This window comes from Silurus aristotelis (assembly GCF_946808225.1).
Source record: "Silurus aristotelis genome assembly, chromosome: 3".
Lineage (NCBI taxonomy): Eukaryota > Metazoa > Chordata > Actinopteri > Siluriformes > Siluridae > Silurus > Silurus aristotelis.
Genome location: NC_139576.1, coordinates 14,172,890 through 14,198,638, shown reverse-complemented (window position 1 = coordinate 14,198,638; position 25,749 = coordinate 14,172,890). Strand labels below are relative to the sequence as shown.

Here is a 25,749-nt window from a genome sequence, read left to right as displayed (position 1 = left end):
TAATAATAACTAATAATATGTATTATTACTCTTAGTGTTTACAGTCAGCTAGGCAAGTGTGAATGTTATTAAGAAAAGAGAAGGTGTGTGTGTGTGTGTGTGTGTGTGTGTGTGTGTGTGTGTGTGTGTGTGTGTGTGTGTGTGTGTGTGTGTGTGAGGGAACTCTGAGTTGTTAAGAGCACTAAGCATTGTCATACAGGAGATATGTGGCACATTTGGCTGTGGTAGGAAACACATTCAAACCCCAGGTTGGGTCAATAAAGATGCCTAGACCCTCCTCTTCCTAGTGTATCAAGGCTGATAGATGTAGCCTCATTATTACCCTGAACCTAAAGGAACCCTGAAGAGCGACTAGTGTTCGCGGTAAACATTTGAGCTGAATACAGTAAAAACCGAGAAACCAAAGTTCTCTGTGTGCACTGAGTCGGAGAGATTGAGAGCTGGCATGAATGGAAGTCAGCGTTTTGAGATTGGCTTCTAGGCTGAAACAGTCTCGGGAGGATAAGAGAGAGAGCACAGTTCCAATTAATAGTTGGTCTATTTAGCTCCAGTGCTGAAATACATTAAAACTGAATTCTGATACAGTGGCAGACATGCGAAGAAGCTAATGTGCTCTACATATCGGCTCTTTAGGTGGACACACAATCTGGGCTGCATCCCACTGTGCGCTTCATGCTCGCTGACCCTTTAAAATCATATGCATCAAATAGTGCAAAATATAAATCTAAAATCAACCCATCCTACTGTTGGCCTGATCTGCTTCTCATTAATGCACAAAGTGAAGTATCTGAAACAGTCTAAGTTGAAGTGAAACAGGTTTTGAACGCAGATGCTATTTTAGCAAAGCCAGTAGGAGCAGAGGAGCTGTACGCCCAAAGGCAGAGGGAGTGCTAACAATGGTCACACAGTGAATCAGACCATATTTCTTTCTAGGTCATCCTCAGAGGCTGGAATTCAGCCTTGAAACAAAGAATGTTTAACAGGCTTATGGGTATTTCAACTTAAAAGAAAATCCAGTTTCTCCTCAAAATAGCCTGGTGAAAGAGCAAAGGGCTTTAAGCCAAAATAATTATGTTTTCCCTCATAACAGGATCCTGCTATCCAGCCCCAAGGCTTGATTAAAGTCCTACAAGGATACAGGTAGAGAGGAGAAAAGGGGCAAAAGAAATACTGAAAGAAAGGCAAAATTAATCCAGTAGAATAGAGTCGAGTTCATGCAAGAGGCTTGACCAGATAGAGTTTGTCTCCCTGTTCACTGGTGAAGATGGGAGCTTTTTTGTAGTGCTCCACCAGCTCGTCTATACTGTTGAAACGTCGCTGGCCAATACAGTAGACTCCATCCTGCAGCTGCACCTTGAAGTGTTTATTCTTTCCTACTGCCTTCAAAGACACTGAGAAATCACTGGGCTGTAAATGGTAAAGAAAGAGGGAGAGAAAAAGAGAGAGAAAAGTAAAACAATATTACAATAAAACTGCATTTTAAACACTTCTCCACAAGATGGCAGCAGTAATCTTTTTCTGCTGAACATAACCACCCAGATGAGCTTTTTTTTTTTGCTGCTTTTACTAGCAGACAAAACACTTTAGAAAAAACCAAACCATATCAGCATTAGTATATGTTTTGTGTGCTTCCTGTTTTGAAAGAAAAAAGAAGGTTGATCCTCACCGAGGACTCGCTGTCTCTTATAAGGAAGTCTCCTTCGTCTCCTCGTTCGTTGAGGGCGCACTCTGCCTGGTGCCGTGTTACGTTACCGTAGTACCACTCCTTGCCTGCAAACCTGCCTGTACGGGATGGGCCCATGTGGCTAATTGGAGGGGAGGCAAGGTTGCGCACAGCAGGCCCTTCATTAAGCACAACCACATAGTTCTTCGGCACAAGGCCAATCACGCCCTTGCTGTTTCTACACTTCCACCACTCAGGGTCATTCTCAGGCTTCTCCACCACCTCCATGGTCTCACCCTTCTCAAAGTTCAGCTCCTCATCAGTAACCGAGCTGAAGGGGTACAGAGTCTGGACCACATGAAATACTGTACTCACGGTGCCTGTCAAGCGGCCATTGGCAAGTCCCATTCCTTGCCCTGCTCTCAGGGAGCGAATCCCCCCCAACGTGTCCCCTCCAAACCCTGCAATTGTATCCGCATACGCCGGTTCTTCCCGGACGTAGTTAGAAGGAAACCATCCCACACGTCCGTCATGGCTCCCCCTCCACCAGCCGTCACTGCACTTTTCCATCACCATCACCCGGTCTCCTTTAACTAAACTCAGCTCGTCATCGCGCTCTGCTGTGTAGGAGAACTTCACCACTGCTGGAATGTTCAGATCGAAGATCCGTTCTGCCCCACTGACTCCACTGCCTCCTGCGCTCCCGTTGGATGGGTACTCTGCATCTGTGCTTGGTGTGGGAGAGGCATCACGTGCACTTGTCTTTCTTTTCGTTTTGCCCAGACCTGAAACACACGAGAAGTGTGGGTCGGGTGGGCATACATGAAAAAAAAACTGAACTCATTTAGACGTATGCTCTAAGAGTGCTGTGGCATCCACACTTAGTTTTTTTACACTGATCTGTTGTTGAATTATTTTATGCAACATAAACTATTATATGAGCCTGTGGTCATGTTATTTTTGTTTTACACATTAAATATTTATTCCTTCTCTGGCTCCAAGGGCTGCAGAGAGCTGATAGCCATTTAGACAGACTCTTATCTAATAGATCTAATAAAGCACTGCAAGCTGAATCAGAGCTCCAGAATCTTTAGTAAATGCTTTTATAGTGGTGTGATTAGATGATATAGAGAGCAGGAAAGGGTCAGGGTCAAAGCCAGTTCTCCTTAAACTAGCATATTTATCAGGAGCTTATTTAGAGTATAAAGAGATAAAGTTGGCCGCATTGTGCAGACTCACATGTTGTCCAAGTGACACAGGAGAGAGAATGCATCCGAAACACACATCTTTTTCCACACATCCTATGGAAAAAGTACTTGCATCTATTTAAATCCTGCAAATGGGACAGATACATTACCTGTGCTAAGTAGGACACATTCTATTGTCAGATAGTGGCATATAAGGCATATCCTACACTTAGACAAGAAATATAATCCTTCTAAAACCAGAGGTCTCCAACCTTTTGTACACTACCAGTTTTGTACCAGTTTCATTTCGAGAATATTTTTACCGACCGGCTGGTGGAGTGTCTGTTTGTGGGGTGTGTCTGCTGACCATAATGACAAAAATGCATAGATGGCAAGAGAACTGATTTAAGCACACCAGCCAATAGGGCATGGGGTAGAGGGGGTAGAAGTTGAACGTGTCAGGGCTTCATTTTGTCAAGCCATCACAGCAGGATAAAAAAGCCGATCTGGCAGGCATTGACCCATACGATAACAGAGGTGTAGACGCAGGGGAACATTTGATGCCTGTCACAACACTCGAAGAAGCCATCATATAAACTGAAAGGCTTTTTACATCTGCCCTTTCAGTGCACCCACCCCCAGTGTATTTGCAAATTATACCCTTCTGGATATATCAGCATTTAGCGCAAAAATGTATAAAAAAAAAAAAAACAACATTTTAGAAGAGTCGGTATGGCTGCATCATTATACAGTATGTAACATTAAAATTTGGAATGAGGGTGAAGTTTATGATTGAACATTCAACTCAGGACATGACATGGGGTGAACAGTACATGTAGCATTAGCACCAAAGTGGAAAATATCCTAACGTAGCTGCACAATTACAAGAATAAACAGAGAAGTGAAAAAGAAGTCTAAAACTACAGGTCTGGAAGGTTTAGTTTAAGCTGAGTAATTGCTGTTCAAGTCTAAAAACAGACATTGACATTATTGATCCAACTCACTCATGACATATGGCAGACGGAAGCCTGCAGAGCGAGGACATGGCCCAGTGCGTACAAAGAACAACATACAGTTCAAACAAAGTACCAGTCAAAACTTTTGCTCTCTTAGTGATCTGAGAGTGTGTTTCCTGGGGAGCTGTCTGTACTTCTCAGGCTTCTGCTGACAGAGAATGAAGGCAACAATGCAAACAGAACAAAAAGCTTTCGGGAAATCAGAAAATAGAAGCACGTCCCACCAAGTGCATTCAATACGTGAGCTGAACTTCTGAAAACAATAAAAGAGGAGAGACATGAAAAAAAAAGACCTTGAACGCAAGAATATTATGGGCTGGCTGTCTTAGACGTGACATAATCAGAAACTGTTATGAAGAGTTTCTTTTGAACAAAGTTGCACAGGGAAGAAGCTGTTGACTAAAGAACTGAGAAAGGGTTCAGGACAGCAGGAGAAAGTTCCTAAGTGACCAAAGCTTTAAGAATGTAGAAGAGCTTATCTCCATAAAAAATACAATAAATGCCTGTTCTCCACACAGAACATGTATCATGTTTGCCAGACAAAATATGCTTTAACATGTGTATTTGTAAGAATAATTTTCATATTGCACATTAGAATTATTCTAACAAAATCTATCATATTATAAAGCTAAAAAATGGTTAAATATTTATATATATATTTTCAACGAGGGCCAGTTTTTCTCAGTGAGGGCTGGGTATGGCCAGCTTTCGCTCTCAACCTCGATTCTTAATAGAAGGTAAATTGTGCACATGAATGGACACACATGGTCAGCAGCAACACTCAGGTACTCAATGTTGTGGCATCCAAGTGTTTATAAACAGGTCCAAAGTATGTCAAGAAAAATTATTGCTCCACCTACACCAGCTTGGACTATAGACACAAGGCAGGTTTGTATCTGTACCCACTGCAGCCTCAGCTTTCTGATAATGACTGACAGAAGTGGAACTTGATGTGGTATCCTGCTGCTGTAGCCCATCTGCCTCAAGGTTCAATGTGTTTTGGATTTTGAGATTAATTTCTGTACACTACATTTGTATAGCTTGGTTATGCAAGATATCCAATCCTTTCTGACAGCTCAAGCAAGTCTGACCATTTTCCTTTGACCGCTCATCGAAGTGTTTACATATGCAGAAATGCTGCTCACCAAATGTTTTTCTTTTTTGCACCAGAACTCTAGAGCCTATTCAATTTAAAATTTCCAAATCAGCAGTTATTGAAATATTCAAACCAGACTGTCTGTTCGTTTATAGTTTCCAAAACCTCTCCAATACTTATTATTAAACAGAAATTATGGAAAGAAATGATCTTTACAGAAACCTAAACGGGGTTTTTTTTTAGGTTTTTTTTTCGTGTTAAGTGCCTGACAGCAGTCTTAGTACAAATGCAACATAAAATGTTATGCTTTCTTTAAAGACCTCAAAATATCACTAGATCTGGTTCCAGGCAAATTGGCAGTATTTCATTTGATTTTATTTTGATTGAGTCATAAACTAACCCTGTCCTAGTAAATTAATAAAACATTTATCAGCAAAGCTGTGTGAATAGGGCTTAGCTGCTTTATAACACACCAAACCCCAAACTCTGAATTAAACCAATGACTTTGGTCTCCTCTAAAAATTTTACTGTGTTATTTATATTCATATATTTAAATATGTTATGTATTTTACTCTCTTGTAATAAATCTCCAGCTACTGTCATGATTATGTCTAATATGATGATCATAATACGTTTTCAAAGACATTTTATAGGAGCTTTATTTCAGAGTGAATAACAGTACTTAACAAAGTCTGGACCCACCCTTTCCTACCACTCATCTCCACCTCAAGCAAAATGCTGTGATAGGCTGCTTCCCTACTGACCACTTAGCTTCAGCACACAGGACCGCTTACAAGAAGGGTGAGTGAGGAGGCCCTTTCAAAGACTAGCTAAAAAGAGTGGCACTGTGCTTCTTGCCTTTCCTCCTACACGAGGGGAAAAAAAAAGATCAAAATGTCACATTGGGCGCTTTGAATCTTTATGAAGCATATCTGCATTTCATACAGCCAGAGAGGTAGACTATTTATCGCCATTATGGGAACGTATAAGGTCAAATCGAGCAAATATTACACCCAATATTTAATCATAAACCCCACAAAATATGAATATGCAAATAAAAGCTGGATATTTCTCAGTATAGCTATTGTTTTTTTTAATAAATGTTATACCACACTTCTTTCCCAGAAAGCTGTATATAAAACGTTTTTTTAATTGTCTGATATCAGAAAGTTTTTAAATTAGTGGCTGCTTCGTGGTTGTCTCATTAACAAAGACGTGAAATTAGGTCAAGTCAAGTTTATTTCTCTAGCGCTTTTCAAAACAGACATTGTCTCAAAGCAGCTTTACAGAATTTAAAGAGTTAATAAGGTGAATAGTGTAAATTAATCCCAGATGAGCAGCCATGGCGACTGGGGCAAGAAAAAACTCCCTATAAGTAAAATAAACTCCTATAAGATACCAACCTTATTTATACCAGTCAAGGGACATGTAAGTGGGAATGTTGTGTGAATAAATGTTACTACTGCATTCACAGGGAAGTGTGCGCTGAAGTGACAAAGCTCTTTATAAACCAGGATCATGAATATTACATTTTCGATCAATTTCAGTTGCAATGTTTGCAATTCCTGATACATAAACAAAACTAGCTTATATACATAATATAAAGATGAAAAAACCTTTTCTATATATAAAGAACAAAACTATAACTACAGCTTTAGGCTGTTCAGACTTGACAGAAAAATCATGTTAAAACACCCTATCACTTACCAAGTGTATCCTTCAGGTTCTTTACAATCGAGGCTTTCTTAAGGCTATTCTTGCGCTCGACGTAGTTGGACGGGACATAACCTGTGCGGTTGGACGCATTGCGGACTCTCCACCAGGTTTTAGAGTCATCCAGGAGCCACAGGCGCTCGTTTTTCCGGATGTCTAGTTCCTGGTCCTGCTGAGCGGTGTAGTCCCACTTGGCTATAACAATCACCTCCTCTGTCATCTTTCATCGAGTCCCACTGAAGCCACAGAAAGAAAGAATGAGAACGACTATATCAGGAACATTATAACAACTGAAAAAAAAAAAAAGGTGTGATATTTTGCACAGTCGTGATGTCCTTTTGACATATCCTTTGGTAAAGACAAGGTGTACTACCCACAAAAAAACTAAATGTTTTCAAAACATCTCTCACTCCCTATAACCTTTTCTCTCTCCAGCTGACTCTCTCTAGCTTACCTGATCGTACAGCCATGTTAAATAGAGCATATATAATCAAGTCTGTCTTTTGTCTGAATCATAGTAATGATTAAGGTCAGTTATGGTACACCACTCCATCTCAGAGCTATATCCTTTCTCTACCCATTTCATGCAAAAGTATTTATCTCAGTCCTTTGTGTATTTTTCTCCAGGTAAGCACATTATTTCTCTTGTAGTCACCATTCAATCTTTCTTTTCTGTGTGTATAGCTTTGTACTAGGTTCACCATATAAATATAGAATAGGGTGACATGAGCTCCTCTCCTTACTCTTAGATGGGCACACAAAGATTAATATAATGATAGTTTATAGGCTGAAACAAACTAACAAAAAAAACCCAGAAGTTTCTTTTTGCATCAAATATGCACAAAAAAGATGCAAGAAAATGCCTGAAACAATCTGAGAGATAGAAAGGTAGGTAGATAAACAGAGAGAGAGAGAGAGAGAGAGAGAGAGAGAGAGAGAGAGAGAGAACGAGAACGAGAACGAGAATGAGAATGAGAAAGTGAGAAAGATATTATGAGCAACAGTTACACAAAGGAAGGAGGACATCTGTGAGCATGTGTGCTTTAAATGAGAAAGATAATGTACATTTACAAAGACTTGGTTACTTAATCCATTCTGTTCATGGCATTAAATATAGATGCGTCTTCAAACAGAGATATTAAAAATGACACATCCTGTCAAAGTATGAGCAGAGCTTTTCAAACCATATTTCTATACCTAAAGCCGAGCGCACCGAGCTGCAGCTGGTGCTTATAAATGAGTAAAATGGTTAATGAATCTGACATTTCTCAGATGGATTGCATGGGTTATAAGATGGCACTGTTGCATGGCTGAATATGCACTGAATAGTAATTGAGTGATTAAGTATTCATGGTATTGCAGGCAAGCACACTTAAAACCCTGCGCTCCTGTTGCGAGAGACCCTCAGGCATGGCCACTCAGTCAAAACAGCCATTAGGGAAGCAGTGAACATGTTTAAGTGTGTGTGTGTGTGTGTGTGTGTGTGTGTGTGTGTGTGTGTGTGTGTGTGTGTGTGTGTGTGTGTGTGTGTGTGTGTATGTTTAAAGACAAGGGCTATCATACTGAAAGCATCTGTGCGCATCTTTCTATAAATGTGTGGACACGTGTAATCCCGGCTTTTACAAAAGAGCAGCGTACGTTGTAACGTGTGGCCTCATTTCAGATGACGCATATGGAAATTAAGATGCCATCTCATTTGATCGCGTTTATTTGATCTACACACACAAAAAAAGACATGCCATACACACACACACACACACACACACACACACACACACACATACATACACACACACACACTCATGACACACCCACAACCATGCATGCTTACTCATACACACCCTCACCCAAATAAATAAATAATCAGTTTCTTTTCTTTTTTTTTTTTTTTTAAAGGGGAAACTGTATTTTGTAAAATAGCACCCTTTTTTTATTAAAAAAAAAGCATTACAAACCCACACAGGAATTACAAAAGTGCTGTTATCCGTTTTTTTTTTTTATCCTTTCTTTCACTTCACAATGGCCAATAGTGTGCTAAGACTGAGCCTGAGCTTTAATTTAGACCTGAAGTGTCATTCATTTTCTGCTGGCACACAGTGTGACAGAAATATGGACAAGGCTACACTTCAAGTGTCAATTAAAAAAAAAAAAAGACAGAATGGAGGATGTATTAGCACTTAAGCACTTACTTGGTCATCAACTGAGAAAAAACTGAGCCTAACAAAACATTTATTCTTCACTGTATATGGAGATCACGCAAACCTGATATGTAGGTGCCATATTTGAGCGATATCAGTATAAAATCCTAGATCAGATATCCAAACAGGAAAACGATTTTCTGACTCGCTTCTGTGAAAAACTCGAATATTGGATATTAAAATGAATAAATAACAAAATATATGTAAACTGTTACATTTTTATTATTACTTCCCAATTTGTTCACCCACCCACACCTAGCCACATGTCAGCTCTCTTCCATTAACCAACTACATCTTTCCAAACTGCTTCAACTGTTTTAGTCACAGTGCAGCATAATACAGTACAGTAAAAGGTCACAGATCCCCAGGTTACATGAGATACATGAGATAACTGCAGATGGTATTCAACTGAATAGAATGAGGTGAAAAATATAATTACTTTCCTGGTTATTTTCTATTTTTGACCATTATAGTACACAGCTATAAAAGGGAATTATTTATAATCATACTATCCAGTATCAAATGATGCTTTCCCTTTTAGTTGTGGTTCCTATTAGGATTTCTCCCTCATATAATCTCAGAATTAAAAAGAGCATAGTTCAAATCTGAGTTCCTTCAGGAAAGTTTAGTCTTTAGTCATTTTAGCACATTTTATTATTATTATTATTATTATTATTATTATTATTATTATTATTATTATTAATAAACTTGAAAACATACATAACAATGCCAGGGGTATAAAAAGAAACTAGAGTTAGTGCAGTGTCACTGTGGCTACTCACTCCCTTCTGGAAATATGATTTGTATATGGATTCTTTAGTGTTTGCTTCAAGAATTTCTCTTAAAATTTCATATTGAGGGAGAGAATGAATGAAGGGTGGAAGGAATAAAGACATTTGTTAAAGTATGCTGAAATAAGTGAAACAGTTAAGTAGATAGTGAATTTTTTTTTTTTAAATATTTGGTTTTATTTAATTAATTTAATTTGTGTAATATATACTTTTTTATATATTTATTTTTTATAAAATACTATTTTATATAGTATTTAACCAAGCAGGTATTTAATTAATACAGGAAAAAAAATTAAAAAAAACTCGATGTTCCCAAATGTTAATAATAATAAACTGTGATAATAAAAACAGGGAAGCAATTTTATGTTTTGCATTTCTTCCTGTACTGAAATTGTACCAAACGGTGACATAAAAACCGAGGTATGAATTTGTTTATTGTTACAGCCCTATTGGCTAGTATTGGTGTAATCAACAGAGAAGAGAGCATTTGCCATCCCAATGGCTATAGCATTGGGATTTCAGCAGATGCTCTCCTGATGATATGGTGTACGCTTTTCTGTTGTAAGGAGCCGATGCCCCCTTGGTACAGTCAACACCATTTCTAACGGTATCACATTTCCTTTTGAAATGCACGGTGCACCTAATAATATATCTGTAAATCCAATACTTGCAAATCTACAGTTCCATTCCTGCTCCTACTCTCCCAGAAAAAAAAAAAAGAAAACGCTACTTGGCCTTTACTTCAAAGGCAGCCGCAGCAGAAAAAGCTTCTTTTTTCTTCCAAGATAGCTGCTACAGTTTGTGGCTAGGGGTTATTGTACTGGATTTGGCACATGGACAGGGTACAACAACCGAGAATACAACTTTCGACATGTTTTTAAATCGAATGCGTGGGAGAACTTTAGCTTCTGTGAATGCTAGGACACTGAGAGCGTAAACACTGGTGGACTGAAAACGTGATCCAGAACACAGCAAAGTCTTCCTGAAGCATTTTAAGGCTGATTCAGTCCAAACTAAAGAAATCACTGCTCCAGCTGAGATGCTAACATGGCAGAGATAATAGATAAAACTTGATATTAGAGAATGTGGTTACGCTTGTGCTATCCCAATCATATACACCACAACTTGAAACATTACACCTTATTGTAATAAGCATTATCTCATTATGTAAAATGAAAACTATGGAAACAGGATGGAAGGTAACAAAAGATCAAAGTGCTGGATTGTAATTGAAAGAATATTTGTCTACTGCATGTGTTGAAAGCATAAATGTAACACATCAACATTTAAGGTTGACCGATTCATTAGTGTTTAATTGTCAGAAAGTTGATTTCTGGAACAATCTAACAGAAAATAATCAAAAACGATTTTCCGGCTTCCTGTCATTATGAGAGCAGCTAATAGAGGTGAATCTCTGATGCCATGTGCTGTTTGTTTTCACATGTTAGGCTGCGCGCTACACAGAGAGCATTATATTTATTATTTAAAAGTTTTTCATTACAGAAATATATTAATTTATTCATATATTCAGATGTATTTTATTTAGAACTTTTTCATTATCCAGTACTGGTTTTTTTTATGTTTGTTTTTTTATCCAGTACCCATTTTAAAAACTATAGGTTCATTAATCGATTATCGGCAAGTATGATCCAACCTAGCTATCGGTATCGGTAAAATGGGTCAACCTCTAATCAACATACATCCTGTGCTAGTTATTAGCTGTAGCCTTTACCCTCGGTAGATCCTTGTGTTATCTCTCTGTCTGTAAAAGGGGGTTTATTTCCCTGGCCTTCTCACTCCTTCACAGCATTACTTAGGTCTCCATGGAAATGGCAGGATGATCGATGGCCATCGAGCAACTAATCAGGGGGAGGGGAGACATGCCCACTCAAATATGTACGCCTGCTTAATAATGAGGATCATTAAGAAGAGCGATGCCTTAGCCACTGAGAAGGACATCAATCCCGACAGCTGAAAATTAATCCAAAACCACTTGGTAGCGATCAATCACCCTTGGCTTAGTGTCACCTTAAAAGCATATAAAAACTTGCACGTTCAGTTAGGAGCTGTATCTAGATTGTTACCATATTTCAGATAAAAAATCTTAAAGAAGAGAACATGAAATAGACCACATATGGCACAGTAGAAAAGTTACACACAAGATGCAACAGTGCTGTTTAAAAGAGCTTTTTTAACTGTCTTTTGTCAAGGAAATGGAAAAGCCATAATCTGACCTTGAGGAGATTTGGTCTCTCGGGTACAAAACATTTCCCATAACCCAGCAGCACTTAACAGTCCCATATTCTGTCTTGCACTCTGGAGGATTAAAGCATTTAATACAGATAATACATCCGTGAGGCTTGAGTTCGGCTATCTCAACACCCGCGTTTTAACCAGGCCCTCTGTGTCACACTCCTTTTTAATTTTCAAATGCTTTGAACTCATACGTCTGTCAACTAACACATAAATATGCTAATACAATAAATTTACATTAATCATGTAAACCAAGCAAACCAATAAAAAAAATTTGAGGTCAAGGAAAAATTGCTTGAAACTAAACTAAAGTGCCACAGACCTGGCATGAACCCTCAAAGAGGATTGAAATCGGTCCCCTTTTGGCTGCATCAGCGCTTCACACCCACTTGAGTTATCAAGCTTTGTGCACAAAGCCCTTTACAAAAAGAGGACACAAGAGACAAAATGAAAAAGGAAAAAAACTGGCAGATCCCTTGTGTTTGCCTTCTGGGTCAAACTGAATTGGGAATGACCCTGACCTCTCCTTTTCTTTTCATTATTTTGTACCCGGTCTTCAATTCCATTATGCTAAGAAAACCAGCACATTTATCGCCATTCAGAAACACGTTTAACCGAACCATTTCTTCGTCAACATTCCTGAACTGGGCTAAAAGAGAAGAAAAGCACCATTTGGCTCAATGTGAGCAGGTTAAGGTTTAAGGTCAGTACACTGAACACTGTCCCGTATATTCTATAAGCTCACACTCACAGAATGTCTTTGGTTGTGTTTATTAAATAAATGTATTTTGTCTAAGACAAAGAAAAGGAGGAAAGAGTGACACACTACTGCAAATTTACAATGCATAAAAACTATGCTGACCGTCACATGGGCATTATACGACTTGAAAAAAAAAAACACACAAAAAATAAGATGAATAACTGAATAAATTCTCTGCTAATTGGATGCTGATAAAAAGCTCTGACAGCGAGTCAGTGGCAGTGTTTCTTAAGTAGTTATGATGCAGCTGTTCAAACACACCCTGAAAACAAATGCAAAGTTACCTTAGTTGCCTCTTCAGTTTACAAATAAACTGACTGAAGCATTTATAGGTGATTTATGAATGTAATGTGAGATTGTCATCGAATATTTGGCAGATGTCCTGATCCACAGCGACTTACAATTATCTGAGCAGTTGAGGGTTAACAGTGCAGAAGTGGGAGCTTGGTGGTGCTGGGATTTGAACTTGCGGTCTTCAGAACCAGAATCCAATATCATAAACACTGAGTTACTGTACTGGACTCGTACAGTTGGTCTGACTGTAACAGGTTAATAATAACTTTCTATTGTTTTTATACATTTTTGCTGGTAGATTAACATGTTTGGGAGCGGTTTTCATATGTTCCCAGAGACAAATGGAGATACTGGTGAAAAAACAGCTGTTCATCATTGCTACAACAGAACTGAAACCAGGAACAGCCTTCTAAATTCCATGCCGCTAAATCAGAATACACACAAATGTGTGAAGTGCCTGGTATTCATGAAACAATTAATGAAACAATTTTTGGCTGTGATGTGACATGAAGATTTTGGGAGTGTTTGAGCATGTGTGTGTGTGTGTGTGTGTGTGTGTGTGTGTGTGTGTGTGTGTGTGTGTGTGTGTGTGTGTGTGTGCATGTGTAAACTGTGATATCAGTCCAGTATAGAATAACCATCCGCTCTGTCATGTGTTATTGATTGCACAATGACTAACAAGTTGCTGTTTGAATGGCACACAAATGAGAAAAGGTCACGGTGTTATTAGTCACTATTTCTAAATGTCATTATGCCTGAATGATTCAATGACATTTTACATCGTGATGTGAAGTATTTAACACAAAAAAACCTTTTTGGTTAGCATAATAACGTAATAATGGTGTGTCCTCAAATCACGAAAGCCTGCCCAGTCCTAAAAAGACCTACAGGAAGTCAATTCATAATTTAGTACAAAAGAAACAATCCTGTTGACCATAAAACTGAATAAATAAAAAATAAATAAATGTATATATATATATATATATATATATATATAAATAAATAACTAAGTTGAGCTGCATTGTACATTACAACACCGCATTTACCGCTTGATTCTGTGCACAAAATGATGCTTAGTCAGTCAACATGCTGCAGGTTTGCCTGCTTTCTATTGTGCCTTTTAGTCACATTTAACCACATCTCTTTCTTTTTAAACATCGATACTCTTTGCGTTACTCTTTTATGAGTTTTCATCCTAGCCACTCGTCTAATGAATGTGTTATTGTTGTACCAAACAAAATCTCTATTGTCAGCACGAGTTTTAATGCTGTGACGATTGTCTTTGGGATCTCGGCCTCGGAAATGAACAAACTGAAATTCTTTCGGTCAAGAGCCTTTTATGATTTTTTGTATTAGAAAACAATGCAATAGTCAACAATATACAGTATTCAATAATATAGAAGTTAAATTTATAAGTTAAAAACTAAAAAACTTTTTTTTTTTTTTTTTTTTTTTTTTTTTTTTATGAAAACCAATGCGTTAGGTATTAACAACATATATGACCATTTCAATATCCTATTACTGAAAACCTGAGTATCAGTTACTACTACATTTTTTTTATTTATTTGTATTTTATTTATTTTTTTTACTCAAACACTTCAGTGTTAAACTCTTCTCTTTCTATGCTTCAGCTCGAATCTATACACAGTATAAATGTGTGTGTGTGTGTGTGTGTGTGTGTGTGTGTGTGTGTGTGTGTGTGTGTGTGTGTGTGTGTGTCCGTAAATGAAAATGTCATGAACAAAACGAGTCAATCAGGGCTGACAATCACAGTCAGTTAAATGCAAGAACAAGGCAGGATCATTGTGCCACTCTGACTACATCCACCACCTTTACTATATATCCTCAGTCCATGTCAGAGGTCTGACAGCTCTCACGCTCATACTGCAGACCAAACTCCTGATCCCTGTTCTAGCCCTCGGCATTCTCCTACATTCCCCCTTAACATTTCTTCACCCACCTTCTAGCACTCCGACTATTGTTTGCTGTGTTGCTATGGCAGTGCATGAGGGCAAGCAAAAGGGTCAGGACATTCAAGCTGACCTTTACAATTAATTTACTATCATACCACAAACAGGCTAAGTGAAAGTACTATGAATAACTTGTATGACTAAAAAAGAAATACTACTAATAATAATAATATACTGTTGGATCATTTTTATGGCATTTACTATCATCCTTTTGAATATATAGTGGATGATATACACTGTATTGGGATGCCTGATTGTTCCATCCATATATGGTTCCTTCACAATTTCTAAATCACAAAGTTGACCACACACAACTGTATAGGATGTCTGTGGAAGTGTTATCATAACATTTTCCTATCACTTAAACTAGGAGACCTAAAGGTGTTCCAGCATGACAATGCACATGCTCCAGCTTCACAAAGATATGGTTTACATAAGTTAGCATGAAAGATATTGAGTGAGCTGCTACAGCGCTCCAACCATGTTGAAAACCTTTAGGATAAATTATAATGCTGATGCCGACTATAATAATGTCCTTTTTCTGAATGGGCACAATTCTAAACAAGCACAATCTAAATCTAGTGGAACACCTTTCCAGAAGAATGGAGGTAATAAAAAAGCAAATGGAGACCAAATGTAGAATAGGATGTTCAAACATCTATTCACAAAACATTTGTCCATATAGTTCATGTGTTATATAATAACTGAACAACTTGAGCATCTGGACCTAAATGCTTTTTAAATATTATAACGGTGGGGAGTCCCAGTTTTAAGTGGAACTGAGGTGTTAAACAGAGGACTGCTTGTACAAAAGTCAAAGCATCTATAGAAACAAACAAAAGCTGATTTAATTTCCTTTGAATAAATATTTCTGGCGATGTTGTGATTAGGCCTCTACTAAAGAGAGAGCAATCTCATACCACAGTATAATAATGATAATCTTCTGATGCAAATTATATATACATGGTAAAATGTAAAAAATGTAAAATTTTCTTAACATTTATTCATTTACATAATTAATTATTCATTTTACTATTCATTATTTTAATGCTGTAGCCATGAGAATGCCTACCTTTGAACTTAAGGAAGGCATTCTCAATGCTACAGCATACAGCAACTCCAGAAAGCCGAAAAGATTCTGAACAAGATTCTAAATGTTGACATTCTGAAGATGATGATCTTCCCTTTTTTTGTTATGGATTCCTCTGAATGATTATGATTTAAATCTAATTTAAAAATCCCTAAACACTGATCCTGTATAAAGAGCTCAGTTTGTGCTGCCTTGGAAAGATTCGGGTAACTGATAAGTTAATGACTGAGCACCAGAAACGATGGTCCCTCAGTTTCTGTAGAAGAAGCCACTCAGTCAGGAAAATGGGTAATTATTACACACTTCAAATAATAACAGTAATAATAATAACTTGGATATGCAAATTGTAACCAGAAACGTTTTCCCATTCAAAGCAGTGACCCAACGGACAAAATAGATTGTTCATTGTCAAATATGCAAATGTGTCTGGCATATGCCTTCTGTATAACGTTAAAATACAAATGCATTTAAGAGTTATAAATAGACAGTGGTGGTAACCTTAATAAGCATCATAATACATAATCATAATAAAAATCATTATCCACAGTATTAAAAGTAATATTTTATAAATGTTAAAATAGCAAAATAACCTTAAATGGTTAAATCATTTCGCATCATGACTGCTCCTAGAGAACATAAAGTACTGTCTGGCATCCACCAAAAATCCACTCCCAGCGGAGAGACAAAATACGACTTTATGTGGACATGGAGCATGACAAATTGCAGAAGAGTGATTTCTGTAATCGAGAAGTGAGCCGGGGGTTTCAATAAGCAAGCACATCCCCAGTCAGGACTGAGGTTTATCTGATCTACTTCCATGATGAATTCCACCCACTGCATTTGAGCGATGATGCTGACAGATTTAATTATTTCACAGCATGCACCAGAAATTCATTATGAGATAAATGAGAACATAAAAAAATATTGAATCACAATTAACACAAGAATGAACAGATCATTTATACCTAACACACTGTTATGCATGTTAAAAGACCACTCTCCCATACAGCTTACTCATGCTTAACTAGCTAGATTGGGACCTCAGTTGACCTGCCAATCAAATCTTCTCCTTTTTCTTTCTAACTCAATTTGCTTAAAGCACATTTGTGTTTTCAGTAATTATTTGTACTTCCTGTGTGGCCTCTTTCTAAACTGCCTTGCTGTTTTTTTATCACAAGTTCAGTTTATTGAGGTATTTTTTTCAGCTTAGGCTGTGAGAAAATAGATTCTCTCTTGCATGTGATTAAGTCAAATTTAAAGCATGTCCTTGCAAAGCATTAACAGAGCCAAGGCCACACAGCAGCAGAACCTTAGCACCTAAAAACAGGCATTTCCAGAGAAGACCTCAGTCCCATGAAACATTGCAGAATGCAAAAGACACGCTGATGTCTCACAGAATCATCTCCCCGCCACAGCGTAGCTAATTGCCTCACAGAAAGACCTGCAGAGGGGAAAGGAAACACCTGAAGGCTCAAATGGCTGCTATGGGCCTGAAGAAGAGTTCCTCAGACTCCCTCCATATAACACATCTAAGAGAGACATTCATAAGTCTACACACATTCACAAAAAAAAAAACCCACAAAGAAAAACAATGCCAGTGCATATAAATAAAACATTCCGTCATACAGTAAACAGGTTTTAACAGGAAAAGGCAACTGAATGGGACTAGTGGCAACAGGTTCTGTTTCATTCCTACGTGTTTTTTACGCAGGGGAGATATTATCCAAACAGGTGGTGGTGATGAAACAATTCAAGAAAAGAATTGAAAGGAAGAGCGAAAAAGGGAAGCGCAACGTCTTCGCATTCCTCACACTGCTACATTTAGTACTTGATGGATAAGCAGTTTCATGATCAGGCGTGGCCTTTTTTTCGATGTTTCTTTGCAAAGTTGAGAAAATTGTCTCACTGTCTACAGATTTATGAATGACAGTGCATACTGTTCATATGGAGCAAGCAAAGTGCTTCTAAGGCTGAAGGAGGAGAACTAAGAGCAGAGGTTTTACCTCATACAGCATCAAAAGTACATCTGAATGCATCACAAAAACTTTGCTTCTCTAGTAACCTTTGTTTTATGCTCTATTTTTAATAATAGCAATATTTATTGTTAATAATAATCTTTTTGATAATACCATTTATTAATAGGTACATCAATAACACCAAGGACCCTCCATCATCTCTGACCTGGTTCCATAAACACTAACATTACAGTTATGTAAACAGTAATGTAAACACTGTTCATTTCATGTGTTACATTAACACAATCAACAAGGACTACCCTAAATCTTGGACATATTCAGGGAAAAATTATAATTGCACTGCGTCTCTTAAATTATTATTTGCACTGCCCCACTTTACATACCCTCCACAAACTATATATAGTTCATGTCTTTATCTTTATTTATTATTTTAATTTCGTAGTTTTATAGGTTTTTATATTTGTAATATTTTTCATAGCAACAGCACTCCATGACAAATTCCTTGTACATGCAACCCATAATACTTGCCAATAAAGATTATTCTGAATCTTACCACATTCATTATCGTCCTTAAAGTACACTACATTTACTTCCTGGGTCCTTTTCTATATTATAGATAATATACAATATTTGGACAAAAATACTGGGGCGCTTGACTTTTCCAACTGTATATGGTTCTTCCACAAACCTTAAGCACAAAGTTGGAGGCACATAATTGTATAGGATGCCTCTGGATGTGGTAGCATAATATTTTCCCTTCACTTAACTAGCAGACCCAAATCTGTCCCAGCATGTCAATACTGTACAAAGCCAGATACATTAAAATATGCTTGACATGGGTTGGCGCAAAAGATCTTGAGTGACCTGCTACGGAGCTCTGACCTTAACCATGTTGAACAACTTTAGGATGAATTGGAATGCTGACACTGACTTTACAAAAAAGTCTTGTGGCTGAATGAGCACAAATCTTCAAAATCTAGTGGAACCCAGAAGAATGGAGGTAAGTAGAAGAGCAAAGGACTAAATAAAGAATGAGATGTTACATGTACATATATATTGTATATGTATATGGAAAGCGGAGTTCTGCCAAGGAATAAATAAATACTTCTTACGTACACAAATGATGTTAATTAACTCCCTGTGTAAATGCTGAACCAATGAAAGCCATTGCTTACACAACAATGTCTAGTTTTTATGATACCTTTTTTTATGAAAAGCACTCCTTTAACATACATAAAATAGTTTTAAAACACATCTAATGTCCATGTAAATGTAAATTGACTGCAAAGTCAAGGTTGTAAAACTCAAACAGTTCATTTAGAACCTACAATCGAAGCAAATGAAACATTTTGCAGCTAGCTACTAAGATTAAAGACATTTCTCTTCAGCACAGAACTGTCTCACATCGCGTTCACTCGTGGGATATAAGAAGAATGCGCCATTAGTGTCTCCCGTCCCTGCTTTGGTAAATGACATTCTACATCCAACAATACAAAACCAACATACATTATGTATTTTACACAAAGTGTTCTACAATAACAACTGGAGAAAGAGTACAGGGGATAAAAAGAGGCATTTCTATTTAATTTGAGCATCGAATAACATGTGAACGCAGATCAACTGTATTCATTCAGAATGGTGCATTTCCCAAGGCATTATATCTGAAGCAATGCACACTGCTGTGCACAATCCGTGGACAAATAAATTCTGCCACAAGACATCCACCATAATCCCCTGAAGCAAGAGATGTATATTTGTTCATTTTCTCACCACTGAAACACCACTCTCCCATGACAGACAACATGGGGAGAAATGTTGATCTGCTTATTCCAGTTTGAGGGGAGGAAATGTTCCAATAGTCCATATGGATGTCTGCATGTTCCTCTCGTTTATGATTTAGACAGTAAATCCCAGTTGGAGCTTGCCGAGCATAACCCAAAGCAGTAAACAGACATGTGCATAATTTCTTTAATAAGCTGACCGGGCCTCTGTGGATCTGCAGAGAAACATGACAAAAGCTATTTATTCTCATATGCAGAAACAGCAGAATGTCAACATACACCACAGAATCCATATCTGTGACAGGATGCAGATGGATCCTATCCTATATGTGAGAGACAAGTTGAACAGTGAATAAACACCCAGCACTTGATCAGCTGTCTCACACTGAGTTTGCCCTTCACCTTGCGTTTGTTCCATCGTGCTCATTCTGCTTAGCATGCTAAATAATTCCCTTTGAACATCCTCTGTCAACATGCACACCTATAGCACAGAAAGGATCAACGATCAGGGCACAACAGGACCACTGGAATTTCAACCTAAAACTAATAAAGTATGTGACACTTGTCCAAAAGTATACAGACACATGATCATCACATGATGTCCCATTTGTGGGCCTTGGACAAATTGTGGCCACGATTTTCCTTTACTAAATCTAAGAGCTTCAACCCTGGTTCATGCCTGACAAGGCCCCTGTGCACAAAGTGATCTCCATGAATATATGATGTTGGTTGAAAAGAATCTGCCTGCACAGAACCTTGACCTCAACCCAAATAAACACTTCTGGGATGAATTAATTCACTGACTGCATGCCAACTTCCCCTCCTGGTATCACTAATGCTCTTGTGGTTGTATGAACAAATCTCCATAGCCGTTCTCCAAAAATTCCCAGAAGAGTGAAGGTTATTACAATTCAAAGAGGCACCAAAAATCTGGAATGGGATGTCTAACATTTGCATATAGTGGTAACTGGTCAGGAACCTATGTACATTTGGTCATACAGTATAATTTAATAGTGATATTATACATGTTGTATATACTAACTGTTATTTCAATGTGTCTGTCTAACTAACTGATTATGTAAAATTTTTAAAGGGGATAAATGTTAAAGTTACATAACACTGGTGGCTTGAAAACTAAAATCGTTATCTTTCTATCAGTAAAGCAGAGCAACTAAGGTACCAATTGTTCCCTATTAATTAACCAGCTTTTCTATACAGGTCCTTTGCTCAATGCTGCTCAGACAATATATTCTATCACTGCATAACAGTAATTAGTCACTCCCCTACAATAAACCAGGGATTAGTGGGCAGGCATCAAAAGCAGATCGTGTTCTTACCTCCTACTGTGTTCCGTCTGGCAGCGTGTCCAAACACAAAGAATGCACCAAGAGTTAATGCACTGTAGTTCTGCTGAAGCAGCAGAAACACTCATCCCATCTCATCCCATCTATACACTTCATCTAGATATTAGCTATTTATATATGCCCTCTTACACTTTCTCATTCTTTTATCCCAAGCCAACCACACACACACACACACACACACACACACACACACACACACACACACACACACACACACACACACACACACACACACACACACACACACGATCAGCATGCAATTTCCACTGACAAATCCAGGAGTCCATCCCCTAGTTTTCTGGCCTTCGTTCACAATCTTGTTTTCTATCTCTATCTTTCTGCATATGATTGAGCAATATTATTATTACATTATTGAGCAATAGCAGCACATTGAGTGCTGGAAGTGGAGGATATGTGGAATTTATAAACTCTAAAAAGGACAACTTTTGGTTCTTTTATTGCACCAACCTAATTTGTTTGCCTTATTCTACTTTACTCACTTCCTAATTGAAACTGATTTGACTTGAACTTACAAGTAAACTGGCAGTTAAGCATTGAGAACTTTTCCCAAACAGCTCTGCTCAAAGACTGGGAAGTGTTTGTCCCTTAATCCCACACCTCAGCTTCCCAATGTCTCTGCTTCGTTAAGCAGCTGTCGATTCCTCTTACCCACTGCCTAATAAGCCCGCAATGCAAAGAGAACTTGATACATGACTGCTCACAAGACTGCTCTAGCCAATAATGGGGAAGGATGTAAGTGTATTAGTCAGACCCCAAGTGCAATAATTACTGGTGCACTCAGATGAGCCCTGAGTAAGTGAATGTGGCCTTGAATATGTTAAAAGAACCTGATGTAGACTTCAAGGCATACAAGAACTCCATTTAGAAGCAAACTGAAATAGGCAAATGTGTACCTAAATGTGCTTTATTTATATCGCACTCCAGACTCCGTCCCACTTAAATTTTTTTTTTTTAGCTATAAGAGCATTAGAAAAGTCAAGCCCTGATGGCAGGTGAGGAGGCAGAATGTGCACTTCATGGTCTAGTTCATCCCAAAGTATTCAGTGGGGTTGAGGTTAGGGCTCTTGGCAAATCATGTCTTCACTTGCTGGAACATGTCTGGGTCCCTCAGTACTAGTGAAGTATATCATATCATATATGGCTCTCTGTTTTCAACTTTGTGGCAACATGTTGGGGATATTCAGGTGTCCACATACTTTTGTATATATAGTGTATAGTTTGGTATAAAACCATCTAAGGTTAAGTTCTACAACGTTGCTTAAACCACATAAAGAATATGTTGTTAGGTAACCAAATAAGTTCAAAAAGATTATATTGGAAGATGAACAGGAAAGGCAAAGGGAGTGAAAGCAGACAACTCGCTCTGAAACAATATGTGCATAAGTTGCCAAATCCACACGGAATTTGACTTTTGACCAAATGGACAAACACATGCTTGTGCAGGAAATGGAGAGGTCAGAGAGTGTATCACTTCCTGTGCAAATAATGGCTATATTACAGTCATCAGGGATTCGAAGATGTGAGAGTGAGGCTGAGAGGGTGAGAGTAAAAAGATGGAGGCTCAGGGCAAAGCAGTAATCATAGTGCCTAACGGCTAAGTCAGTAACTGCTATTAACTTTAATCAAGTCTTATTGCCACTGAAGGTATACAATGGAGCAAAAAGAAAACCCAGACAAGTGTACAAATTTCTATATCTGGCTGTGGAGCACTGGCTCACTTAGCAGAAACAGACGGATCTGGCAATATCCCAAGTCTCTGATCTCAGCACAGCAGGTTGAGGTCAGCTCATTCAAACAGACGAAATGTAAGAGCTCTCGCCACTCCATCAGCCCTTCTGGTTCTCAGCATTTTAACCACTCCCAAATAGAGCTGTAACGTTTCTTTGAGTAACTCAAGCAATTCGATTACAAAAACTCATCAAGGCAATGCTTCGATTAGTCTATTTAACTAAACAAGGAGCACTGTGTTTCATACAGACCGAAAAGTCCCTCCGCAGTGGCCGTGTAGAGCAGGTAGTGGAGCACATTTTAAAGCTGCAGATAAATACACAAATTTAGTGAGTGGGAAATTTCAAGCAGTTTTTCCGAAGAAAAGAAAACATCACAATACTGTGCAAGATTGATAAATAAATACGAGTGAGAATAATTTTGTTTCATTAAACAAATATATTTCCCTTTAACTTAACGCAACTGTATTTGTATTTTGATGTAATGTGGCTATTAAATGCACTAAATTTTCACCCATATTCTTTTATGCAATTTTAGCAATAAAATAAAAAAATAAAATAAATAAATAAATTACTTGTTAATTTCAAGACACCTGTCTGATTCACTCTCCATCTTATTTTGAACTGATCTTTAATAAAGAAAAAGTACTTCTTATCCGGATTACTCGATTAATCGCTGGAATAATCGTTAGAACACTCAATTACTAAAATAATCTTCATGCCATGTCTAGCCCCTATTCTATAATTATCATCTGAGGTGATGTTTGCTTTCACAGCTTTGGCAATAGTATTAGTATTTATTTGTCCATTGAAATGTGCCGCAGAAAAGATATGATGCTTATAAAAAAATTACTGCATAACTTCTTATACAGCCAAATTAAAGCACTAAGCAAGCAGATAATTAAAGCTGTAAACGCTGTCTTAATAAACACAAGGCAAACCTGCTAAAACACCCTGAGTGCAAGACCATGGCATCAGTCCAACGTATGCTGGCAGCCTCATCAGCATATGCTGTCCTTCACATGCTAATGGAGAAGAAAAGAGTGTACTCTGGTGTAATAACATCTGATCAATATGAAAACCTTGTCACGCAATGCTTTTGTTAGGCTGGCAGCAGGGTGTCTATGGTTTCCTTATAGCAGGACACTTCCTCACCACCCCATGTATTGTATCTAAAAATAAAATCAATGAATGGAAGAATTTACACTAGGTATAATAAACATGCCACAGTAAATGTTCTATTTGGAACAGACAAACTCAAAGCCTTCTAAAACACAGCTATAATAGTTGTATATTGATATCTGGGGAATTTATTGAAACAAATCTAATTTATCTCCCTCTGTCTCTTCAGTTGTTTTTTTTTTAATACCAGTCTGTGATGTTGGCTATTCCGATGACTGCAGATATAAATGTCCATGGCAGAAAATAACAGACTTATCTTTTTCTTCTTCTTCTTTTGGCTTAGGGATCACCACAGCGGCTCATCCGTCTCCATACCCCCCTGTCTTTTGCCTTTTTCAAACCAAGTACCTGCATGTCTTCCCTCACCATATCTATAAGCCTCCTCCTTGATCTTCCTCTTTTCCTCCCTCCTGGTGGCTCCATCCTACATGTGCCTACATCCTACATGTGCTGTCCCTCTAATAAACTCATTTCTAAACCTGTCCATCCTCGTCACTCCCAACGAAAACCTCAACATCTTCATCTCTGCTACCTCCAGCTCCACCTCCTGTCTTTTACTCAATGCCACTGTCTCTAATCCATACAACATCGCAGGTCTCACCACAGTCCTATAAACTTTCCCTTTCACGCTTGCAGATACTCTTCTATCACAAATCACTCCTGTCACTCTTCTCCACCCACTCCACCCTGCCTGCACTCTTTTCATCACTTCTCTAACACACTCTCCATTACTTTGCACTGTTTACCCCAGGTACCTAAACTCCTCCACCTTCTCAACCTGCAGCCGCATCACTCCACTGCCCTCCATCTCATTCACACACATGTACTCTGTCTTACTCCTACTGACTTTCATTCCCCTTCTCTCCAGTGCGTACCTCCACCTCTCCAGGCTCTTCTCAGCCTACAGACTTATAAACAATGCAAAAAGACATACTACTTGTGTATAAGTAAGCATAGCTTTTAAACAAGCATCTAATGCAACCTTGCCAAAAAAAAAAAAAAGTATTACTTTTCTCTTGTTCTGTGTGCTCATGGCTAATTCAAATCCCAGCAATACCACAAGAATTTAATTTTATTTTGCTAATAACTTTCCCTTACTAATAAACTGTACTTATACACAGAAAATACTGACTTATTGCTACTCAGCACCTCAACGTATGTTTAGTGCTTGTTCTATGCTGCATTACACTATAATTTTTAAAAGTGCAAATGATTTGAAGATGAATCCCAATTTAATCTCTTCTTGTTTTTTCTCTGCATTAATGCATGAAATTTTAAAGGGATAATTTCACCACAAAAAAAATAAATTAATAATATATGCTGTTTTAAATGGGCAAAATAAAAAGGTCCCCTGGTGGTCTAGTGGTTAAGATGCAGCGCTCCCACCGCTGCGACCCGGGTTCGATTCCCGGTCAGGGAACCATCCCCAGCCACTCTTAGTGCCGGTCCCAAGCCCGGATAAATTGGGGAGGGTTGCGTTAGGAAGGGCATCCAGCGTAAAACATGTGCCAAATCAAATGTGCGGAGGATCCGCTGTGGCGACCCCTAACGGGAGAAGCTGAAAAGAAAGTTTTAAATGGGCAAAATATCATTTGGGGTTATGGAAAGAGTTACAGTATATATATATATATATATATATATATATATATATATATATATATATATAT

General features: G+C 38.0%; 1 protein-coding gene across 2 annotated transcripts in view; it reads right to left on the bottom strand.

The window, feature by feature from the left end:
* The window catches only part of nck2a (NCK adaptor protein 2a), a 42,694-nt gene continuing 16,945 nt past the window's right edge, over window positions 1-25,749 (bottom strand). For both annotated transcript variants that reach the window (XM_083535888.1, XM_083535889.1), the window contains exons 2-4: window positions 6,670-6,911; window positions 1,667-2,448; window positions 1-1,407 (exon numbers count right to left, since the gene is read on the bottom strand). In XM_083535888.1, coding sequence (XP_083392014.1) covers window positions 1,213-1,407; window positions 1,667-2,448; window positions 6,670-6,895 — 1,203 coding nt within the window. In that variant the 5' untranslated portion in view covers window positions 6,896-6,911 and the 3' untranslated portion in view covers window positions 1-1,212. The remainder of the gene's footprint in view (window positions 1,408-1,666; window positions 2,449-6,669; window positions 6,912-25,749) is intronic.